The 10737-nt window shown below is 42.2% G+C and overlaps 1 protein-coding gene across 1 annotated transcript in view; it reads left to right on the top strand.

Moving 5' to 3' along the window:
- The window catches only part of cep295 (centrosomal protein 295), an 85505-nt gene that overhangs the window by 18022 nt on the left and 56746 nt on the right, over positions 1-10737 (top strand). Inside the window, exons 5-8 of the mRNA XM_072460073.1 lie at positions 690-803; positions 4699-4821; positions 5334-5517; positions 8079-8252. Of these exons, the coding sequence (XP_072316174.1) occupies positions 690-803; positions 4699-4821; positions 5334-5517; positions 8079-8252 (595 nt within the window). The remainder of the gene's footprint in view (positions 1-689; positions 804-4698; positions 4822-5333; positions 5518-8078; positions 8253-10737) is intronic.

The raw sequence follows: 10737 nt of genomic DNA, 5'->3' as shown, positions 1-10737 counted from the left end.
CCTTAAATGCAGGAGTAACAGGCTCAACTCAAACATGCATGAAGTCATTAGAACTATGAGTTAAGGCTGCGGTTATTTTATTACTTGGTTTGCGGATCCGCAGCACTTAGATTATTGATTTCTAATTATATATGTATATATTATAAATAAAATAAATAATTATAAAAATATTTTTATAAAGTACCGTCAACAACGCAAAATAGCATTAAATGAAATATAAAAAGCGGTATTAAGTCAAAAGATAAGAGCGCGTGAGGAAACTTTTTCGCCAAAATCCTGCGGGAGTAATTTATTTTGGAAAGCATTGTACTGATACTATGTGCGTATGCGCGATGCATGATGGGTATTTAAAATGGCGTCACCACAGTGGCCAGCACTCAGCGCTCCTATATATTATAAAAAAATATTTTGAAATTATATTTATATTTTGTCCGCCTGTAAACCAAGTAATAAAATAACTGCGGCCTGACTAATGATGAGGGAACACAGTTGTAACAGGGTCAAAACCATAGAATCCATAAAGTATAATATGGCTTTTCTAAATTTTGGCTCATGAAATCACTAGAATTCGCCCTCCATTACTGTGGTCGTCTTACACACATTTCAGTGGTGTAATATTTTTTGGTTTATTGACAGACATGTATACACATATTTGGGAACTTGAACCAGAACTTTTTCTTCTCCTGTAGGAAGCCATTTGTAAAGCACAACATATGGTCAAAAGATATGATGCCAGTTCCTTCGTGGAAACACATTATCACATGCCTGAGATGCTGGTGGACAGAGAGACGGCCTCCTCACAGGTAAGCCTTTAGTCATGATGCTGTACTCATACTTTGCTATTAGATATACGTTTACTCACTGGGTACGTTTTCCAATTATACCATTTTCTAGCCTCACCAAAAAGTATTTATCGCCATTTTTTTTTCAATAGAAAAGCAAACTAGGACTTCCGGTTATAATGTCAGCCTAGAGTCAAACACTCCACTGCCACCGGAATTTGCCTTAAAAATCACCGTTCCATCCACATAATCCCAAGAAACAAGGAGCAGGGGAGGAGTAAACATGGAAAACACAAGACTTGTAACGCAACAGGAGCTAAACAAACAGAGCTGACGATCCATGCCTCCGATGGAAAACAGCCCGCCTCCCCTGGCGCTCGGCCAGGCTCTTCCCTGTTGGAAGGAGGAGAGGAGATAACTTTACCTTTACCCAGTGCATTTCACTCTTATGACGCGTGAAATGCACTGTGACATGTCAGTGACAGCTGAAATGAGAGCTGTGCACGGTGCAGCCCGATTCGACCAAATTTGATGTGAAATAAATGAGCTGAAAATGGGAGGAGATGAGGTGGAGGAACAGATTCCAGACAATATGAATGAGCGGCAGGTGCTTCGGGCCAAGGTGGCGCTGTGTACAGAGGTCAATAATATGAAAAGTAAGATCCTGGATTTGGAGTCCAGGTCCCGCAGGAATCATATCAGACTTTTGGGCCTACCGGAGGGAGAAAGAGACAACACTAAAAGATTCCTTAAGAAATCACTCCCAGAGCTAATTACGGGCTCTGAAGTTGCGGTCCCCCTTCACTATGGAACGAGACAAGCAGCTGATAAACCACGAGGCCTGATTATGAGGTTTTACATGCTCAAAACACCAGGAGAGGCGAGGGTGCTCCTCAGGAACATGCAAAACACAGAGAACTGAATATCGAGCTGGAACATCAACATGGGATATGTGAGTTCAAGTTGTTAATCTGAAGAGAATGATGATTGCTGCTGCGTGATTAGTTTTTCACATCGGACTGTATGCTCTATTTTGGTTGTTTGCTCTGCACTTTAACTCTGTGTCTAATCCACTCACCGAAGTGCTAAATGTGGGAGATTGACATGTAAGATGGCAAAATCAATACAATCAACCCAAATAGCACCCTTTAATGTTAATGGCGTATTGAACCCAATCAAACAATCAAAGATATGAACAAAAATGAGAAAAGAAAAAAAAATGACATTGTATATTTATCAGAAACACAATTAAGCGACATAGAACATCGAAAGCTTAAAAAATTATACTCGGGCAGACGAAGGAGGGCATTTGAACCGAGTAACCGTGTAAAAATATGTATTATTTTTTTTTTCAATGTCCTCTTTTTATATTGAAACATGTTTTATTTGTCTGAACTAATAATGTAATTGCTTTATATGGATCCATCATTTGAGACGCTGCCAAAGCCGTTTTGACCGGGGCCATTGCTTTGTCAAAAAGAAACAAAGGGAACTAAAGCTAAATGATCTACAAGAATAACTCAAATTGTTGGAGTTAAAACATACCATGAAGGGGAATCATCAGATGCTACAGGAAATTAAAAAGATAAAAGGAGAAATTAATGATCTGAACTTTCAAGAAATAGTGAACATGAGCAAAGAAAATGCTCTTAACCAAACAAAAGCATTATGAAAGTTTGTCAAAATGGATTTACTGCACCCTTTTCTCTCATCCCCATTTCACGCTAAGCTGTCCTGTCTAATAAAACCAATGAGCAAAAAAAATCCTTCAAAAATAAGAAGAAAAGCAAACTAAGCTTTAGATTAGTTTGGCTTCGTTTGCTTGGATGGTTTGGTTCGTTTTAGTAATTGTGAATGCGCAATCGAACTCTGATCCAAAGAAGCGAACTCTGGTCAGGATGGAAAAGTCTGTCTTGGTCCTTATTGAATAGAACTCTGGTGTGGTTTGTCTGAATTGTGAAAGGAAACTAACCAATGAGCGGTACAAAAATGGGAATTGACCATGAAGTGAGCCACGCTGAGATGCACGTGAGGTCCAGGATCAAAAGAAACTCCTGAGACAACTGACATGCAGGAAGGCTGAAAATAACAGGAGCAGATCAAAGTCTGGTTTAATTACAATCACTGATGATACAAAAATAACAATTTTATAAGATAAATGGAACTAAACGTAGAAAACAACGCTTTAGTTGTCTTTAATGGGGAAAAAGTGGCCTATATTCAGCCAGTAATGAGCTGTACATGTAAATGTGATGAAGCCAAACCTTTCAGAGCCTGTTTTTTTTTTAAAACAGTTGAGATTTTTCTCACATTTTCTTTACCCTGGGCATTCTGAGCGATCCAGGGTATTCACCCCACCTCGTACTCACCTGTCCTGACGTGAAACACATGTCCGTGCTCTGCCTCGGCTGTAGCTCATACTGAGCCGCACATGTGGCACAGGTTGTGCACTTGTGGCACAGGTTGTGGGGCAAATTTGCAAAAGCTAAAGAATTAATCCAAACACTGCTAAAGTCCTGCTCCAGGTTTGTTTGTGCAAAGCAGATCAGGCAGATCTCTGGCTTCTTCCTCATGTTTCCCTGTCATTTCTTTGGCTGATATTGTACACAGCGCCTCTACAGGCGAGGTTGAGATGCGTCGTTCAGCGTCTTTTGCTTCTGTATAAGTGTATTGTGAATACACTTATACAGCGCTCAGAGAGAGAGAGACAATACAAGCCAACTCGGTTCGATTGGACCGATCAAGTCGATGATTAGATCTTATGTCAGTTAATATTTGAAAATGAATATCAAGTCTGCTTTTTCTTATCATTTTCCCTATCAAAAATTCAGCCTGAATATCATAATCGAGATCCAGTTTACATTCAAAGTCTATGTAAACGCGCCTCAAACGTGTCCTGCGTACGATTCCTGCGTTTTCGGCGTTGCGTCGGGGGCGTCGGACGCTCTGGACGCACGTCCAAAGCGCCGGACGCGGAAAAGTTGAGCTTTGTCCAACTTTTCTGCGTCGGACGCGGTGCAGCAGCCAATCAGAGATGAGGCTCCAGTGACGTGCTGCGCACGACCCGGAAGACCCAAAACAACCTCGCAAAGGTTAAAAAAATCCTTGTCGTGTCGACATTTTGTGGTCGTGACGCCATTTTGTGGTGGCTGGATCAATGCTCGTTTGGGGCGTAGGGTGTAGACAAAGGATTCACGTTGACAAAGCTCTGCAATCTTTTCAAGGTAGTTTATTTACAGAGAAAGCAGTGTCAAATACAGGACAGCAGAAAACAGCGCCCTGGGTCCGCTGGTGATCAGGAAGACGAACCTCGTCTCTGGGCGTATCTCGCCTTTATATACTGAAGACGCACAAAGACCGATAAACAATATCTGACAGGTATGACCCTATCCATGTACCAACGGATTAGCCAATGAGAGAACAAGATGTAAAGGTATCCTTATTTGGGTAGCACCAGGGGAGAAGTTACAGAAATGAGATCATGCGCTTACACAGATGTACACAAGGCATCTCAAGGCCTCGCAGCCAATGGAGACATCTCCCATTCGGTAGTTAATCAGATGTGGGCCCCTTACATTCCGTGGAATAGACATTTTGGTAGAAACACACATATTCCTAAAAGCCAGTCTCAGAATGAGGCCTAACTTTGCATGGACCTAGTTTTAATACACTTCATCCTTAATAATGATATTGACTAAACTCTGCTCAGCTCTGAAGTATATGCAGGTCTCAGACGGGCCCCGGAGCCCATCGCCTCTGTTCTTGGACTGTCATCTGACTAATGTCACTCTGGAGAGGTCATGTGGTATTTGGAAAGGCTCAAAACGTGTACTATGTTAAACTTTAAAATGTTCCTATGTCCTGTCCTGTCTATATACGTGTTTGTGTAACTACTTACATGTGTTTTGTTGTTTAGCCTCGCACATGTTCAGAGGAGGAGCTGGAGATGCAGAGATTGAGCCTGATGAGGAGAGAGGAGCAGCAGGAGAAGGCTTGTCTCAGAGGGAAGCAGGCTCTGCGGAGGGAGCAGCTCCAGCAGGTCCATCTCTACTCACAATACAGAATGTGCAAGGGATGTATTTTTCAAAATTACCCAAACCAAAATCTTTTATCATAAAAAAAGTTAAAATACAACATTGTCAAATATGTACACCAACAGAACAGGCATTACCTCAGACACATTACACAAAATAACATGTCTTCTTTAAAATCATTCCTATTTAAGGTACCCTTCTATGTTCTGTTATTAATGTGTTCTTTCGGGTTCTCTTGTTTTCTATTTATTATTATTATTATTAATCAATCAAAATGTATTTGTAGAGCACAATTTGTACAAAATGCAAGTATTTTACAGACATTCAAAATACATTAAAATCACAATCCAAACAAATAAAAGCATAAATAGTGATTTTAAGATGAATTAAAAGGAGAAACTGCAGACACATTTCACTCATAAGCACAACCAAACACATGGCCTGTTGCACATCCTGTGAAAGACTGTCCCAGTGTCCTGAGACCCTGTGCTGAGTCTATGTTGTCCCGTTGGCTCAGGACCGCGGGCGTCTGTTGGGCGAGCTGGAGCACCTGCAGCAGACTGATCATCTTCGGAGGAGGCGGAGGGTGGTGAACATACCCAGGCAAATCTTTGAGCCACTCTACAGGAGACAAGAGGCCGAGCTGGAGCTGCAGAGGGACATGGAGTTTGCCTTTGAGGACATGTACAGCGGAGAGAGAAGTATGAGGCTGGAGAGACACTGGACTGGGCAAATTTGATGCATTATTTGTACTGGTATTTGCCTTCAAACGTGCTCTTGAGTACCTTTACTGTGGCATCATGTGACTGGATTTTCCCACGCTGAGAAATTATCTTCTGGTTCCATCTATTGGCTGCAGACTGAATTACATAGGTATGATTGCTTTCTTTCCGACACGCTAATGTAGCCACGAAGCCACTCTTCGCGAGCCAAATTAGACCCCCTGGAGGGCCATGTTTTGCTCGTGGACCCACACCTTGTGCACCCCTGTTCTACAGGTTTATTTGGACTTTTCCTGCTTTGTGTAACAGAGAAATGTGTGGGCATCTGCAGCAATGACTGTGGCTGCTCCTTTAACATGACACATACTGTGAGTGACACAATCTCAACTCAGTGACTGTAAACCGTGGAAATAGTGAGGTAAAGTCAGCAGAGGAGTCAGGCGGTCTGCTCGCTCTGCATTGAGCTGATAACAACACTTACATGCAGAAAAACATGAGCTGCACAGAACAGTCATCACAGCAGCAGCTCAGACATGGACAAACTCCTGTCACGGCTCACAGCGTGACGGGAGCAAGAACTGAAATAAAAGGCAATCTTCACTAGGGCTGAAACTAACAATTATTTTCAATTCAATTTATTTTTGTAATTCCCAAAATCACACCGGGGTGAGACTTATACTTATATTTATACTTATATACTTATACTCCGGAGCGACTTATGTGTGATATGATTTGTTATTTTCACACTTGCAACCGCATTTCATACTCCGGTGTGACTTATACTCCGGTGTGACTTATAGTCCTGAAATACGGTAGTTGTATTTGTTAGTTGTTTGTAAGTCAGGAGTAGGATTTTAAATTTGATTCTAAACTCAACGAGCCAGTGAAGAGACTCCAGCACCGGCGTAATGTGCTCTCTTCTTTTAGTTCCTGTTAGTAATCTTGCTGCTGCATTTTGGACCAATTGAAAGCTTTTTATGGAGCTTTTAGGACCTGCTGTGAGCAGGAGTTACAGTCTAATCTAAATGTTACAAATGCATGGATGGAAGCAAGGTTTTCAGCATCGCTTTTAGGCAGGATTTTTCTGCTTTGATCTATATTGCACAGATGGAAATAGTCTTTTTTACAAGCTTGATTTATATGAGCTTTAAATGAGAGCTCCTGGTCAAATAAGACTCACAGGTTTCTTACAGTAGAACTGGAGGCTTCACTAACATTGTCCAGTGTGACAAACTTTATTTGCTCAGATAAAGTTTGTCTACTTGATCGCTCTGATCAGGTTCATTGATAAATACAACTGAATGTCGTCTGCAGAGCAGTGGAAGTTAATGCCATGTGACCTGATCATGTGACCTAACGGCAGCATATAAAGAGTAAACAGAATTGGACCGAGTACTGACCCCTGTGGCACACCGTATGTTACTTTAGAACAAGGTGAGGAGCTCTGGTTTACATGAACAAATTAGTAGCTATCCGATAAATAGGATTTAAACCAGCTGAGGGCGGGGCCTCTGACACCTACATCACATTCCAACCTCTGCAGTAGAATGTTGTGGTCAATGGTGTCAAACGCTGCGCTGAGGTCCAACAGAACCAGGACTGAGACCAGTCCATCATCTGCAGCTAAGAACAAATCATTTGTGACTTTAACTAGTGCAGTTTCAGTGTGGTGGGCTCTGAACCCTGCTGTGGTGGGCTCTGAACCCTGCTGTGGTGGGCTCTGAACCCTGCTGTGGTGGGCTCTGAACCCTGCTGTGGTGGGCTCTGAACCCTGCTGTGGTGGGCTCTGAACCCTGCTGTGGTGTGCTCTGAACCCTGCTGTGGTGGGCTCTGAACCCTGCTGTGGTGGGCTCCTATGGTGGGCTCTGAACCCTGCTGTGGTGGGCTCTGAACCCTGCTGTGGTGGGCTCTGAACCCTGCTGTGGTGGGCTCTGAACCCTGCCGTGCTGGGCTCTGAACCCTGCCGTGGTGGGCTCTGAACCCTGCCGTGGTGGGCTCTGAACCCTGCTGTGGTGGGCTCTGAACCCTGCTGTGGTGGGCTCTGAACCCTGCTGTGGTGGGCTCTGAACCCTGCCGTGCTGGGCTCTGAACCCTGCCGTGGTGGGCTCTGAACCCTGCCGTGGTGGGCTCTGAACCCTGCTGTGGTGGGCTCTGAACCCTGACTGGAAAACTCCCGTTTTCACGCATTTCTGAAAAACACAACTCACGTGCACTTAATGAACACTGGGCTTATTTTATAGAGTGCAAATGTTAACATTTCTGTGAAACAGAAAATATTTGATGGAATATAGTTAAAAATATGGGATTTTGGAAATTCTCCCACTTATAAATTATGGAGGGGTCTGAATTTTTTATTGTAGCTGCGTTTCCTATGTGAGAGACAATTCTAAAAAGATTTTATGATTTTTTAAAAAAGTTGTATGTTGTAAAGGGAATACTCTAACTGTTCATTCCTTAACAGTGCTGCTGGTGTGAGCGTGCGTCACAGTGAAGAACATGTATCCTTTCCTTTCTTACCTCTGTGTTGTGTCATCCAACAGGGGTGAAAGGAGATCTTCTGTGTGACCTGGTCCAAGAGCTTTTGCCCCCTGCGTCCACAGACGGCCACTGCCAGGAGCAGGACGTCACCCAGGACGAGCTCGCCTCTAGTGACCATGACGATGTAGAGCAGGATGACACACGAGCACACAGTGACAATACGGACTCTGCTGAAGGTAAAAACCAACACAAATTAACGATTGTGCTTTTTTTCAGATACCAAAATATTATTTTTCTAACTTTAAGCCGTTACTTTTCCCCTCACGTTTTGAACTGTGCAGATTTGTATTGGCTAACGGCCACCGGGGAAGACTTCAATGGACAGTGGAAGCACTGTCCAGGGGACACGCCGTGTTCTCTGTATTTTAAGCTTCAAAACGCTGTGTTTTTTATTACAATCAGACTCTTTTTCACAGAGAAATTTGTCTAATGATGAAGTGAATATAGTGAAGTGAATCTGGTTGAACGCAAAGACATACGTGGAGCGCGGACTTGCGATGTACAGCAGTCTGCACTTTAGAACCTGCCGCATTGAAATGAGACTTTCTTGGGCAGACCTGACCATGTAAATATCACAATAAGTGTAACAATATGTGACAATATGTGTAAATATCTCACCTTCGGCTTATTTCTTTTCTTTATTCAGGAGCGTACAGCCCGAAAATGATGGTACTCAGTATTGCACTATAACAGTAGTAGAAGTAGATAATTGCTTTACATTTTGCTCCTTTTATATCACAATATTGATCTAAAATGGGTCTAAAAGGTCCATTGGCCTATTCAAACCTGCAGAACTGATAATCCTTCATAGGGACAGTTCACCGAAACAAGCAGCAGATTGTCATGTACATGCTTTATTTTTGAAAAGTTGCTATAAAGTTGTCCTTTTAGAACTCTACATCTATCAGTCGAAGCACCCGAGCCTCAGTTGCAGGGCAATACAGGATTACTAAAACATGCAGGAATCAATCATTCATTTTATAACAATTAATGTTAAGGAAATACTGTTTTAACAGGGTTAAAAGCTCATTAAAGTGGTGGTATGTCCCCATTGTTTGCAAAATTGAGTTTTTAGCTTGTAATCAAAGGGATGTAAGAATATGCAAATCTGAGACGACTGAGTTTTGGCATCCAACAGATGATTATGATGAACCTCAATATCCTGGGCACTTCTAATCACCTTATCCCAAAAACCCATCTGGGCGCCACCATACGACATAATCCTTCTTCTGATTGTATTAGCTAACATAGGGCTGCCGACCTCCAGAGAAAATAAGTCCTACCCAGACTAAAAAGCCGTTTTTGGGCCGCCCAGGGAATCTGTGCGTTGTTGTCTTGTTGGTGCACATGAACATTGGATATTTTACACAAATTTACTACTTCATAGCATATTTAGCTGCAATAATTTTCCCTCGTTCTCCATTCAAACCAATGGAGTGTCTACTGGACCGAAGTGAGATAACAACGGCAGTGCCGCTCACATGGGCAACACACACTTCCATTAATATTTCCTTTGACCGGTACTAATCTGCTATCTTTATCTTTGTGTTCAAAACTCTGTTCAAAGGCTATTCTGCTTGAAATCATTATGGCCACTACCCTTTTATGTTCGCCCCTGTATGAGGAATAGTAAAGTCTGTTAAATGGGTTTCTTGTAGGTATATAATATCAATTGTCTCTTTTTTCATCTTTGTCAATATCTTTGACCACTTAACTGGACTCAATGTGCCATTAACACTAAAATATAAAATGAACATTCCTCCTACACCGCCAAAAAAATCATTGCCAAAATCAAAAATATAGTGTCTAAACCAGACTTGGAGAGACTTATCCATGAGTTTGTCTCCAGTAGATTAGACTACTGTAACGCCCGTTCACTGGCCTCTCCAAACGAGCTGTAAAACAGCTGCAGTTCATCCAGAACGCTGCTGCTCGGGTCCTGACTAGAACCAGGAAGTATGATCACATTAGTCCTGTTCTCAGGTCTCTGCACTGCCCCCTGTGGCTCAGAGAATATATTTTTGCTTTTGTACAAGTCTTTCCATGGCCTAGCACCAGATTACATCTTGGACATGTCGATGCCATATGAACCAATTCTTAGTCCAAGGACCTCATGGACCGGCCTCCTGCTGGTGCCAGAGTCAGGACTAAACATGGACCGGCCTCCTGCTGGTGCCAGAGTCAGGACTAAACATGGAGCGGCCTCCTGCTGGTGCCAGAGTCGGTTAAAAAAGTTAGGGGCCCCCCAGCAATTTCACGGGCCCACAAGCGCGTGAGGCATCGCGGCGTCATAAGAACAAGATAAATGTGTTGTTTTAAACCTGGTTATTAGCATGTAAAACAATTTAAAGTACTTTTATCTTTTATTTGATATGAAGAGCACAAATACTGAATTCCTATAAACCAGAGATCATGATCTTTAATACTGTTTAATTTAATATAATGTTTCTTAGATACAAAATAAATACTGTTTACAGCATTTGACACAAGGAGATCTTATATGTTCTGCAGCAGGAATAAATAAAATCACATTCTACAAAGTAACCTGAGTATTATTTTTAAAATAAGAAATATTCTGAATCATAATCTTCTTGTCGGGGAACAAATCAAGTATCAATATTTTTAAAATAGACGCTTGTAAGAGTTCTTTTAAATACCAAA

This window comes from Eucyclogobius newberryi, unplaced genomic scaffold (assembly GCF_026437365.1).
Source record: "Eucyclogobius newberryi isolate DKJ021-1_F unplaced genomic scaffold, fEucNew1.0.hap1 SCAF_10, whole genome shotgun sequence".
NCBI classification, from domain to species: Eukaryota; Metazoa; Chordata; class Actinopteri; order Gobiiformes; family Gobiidae; genus Eucyclogobius; species Eucyclogobius newberryi.
This window is presented reverse-complemented; position numbering and strand designations above follow the sequence as displayed.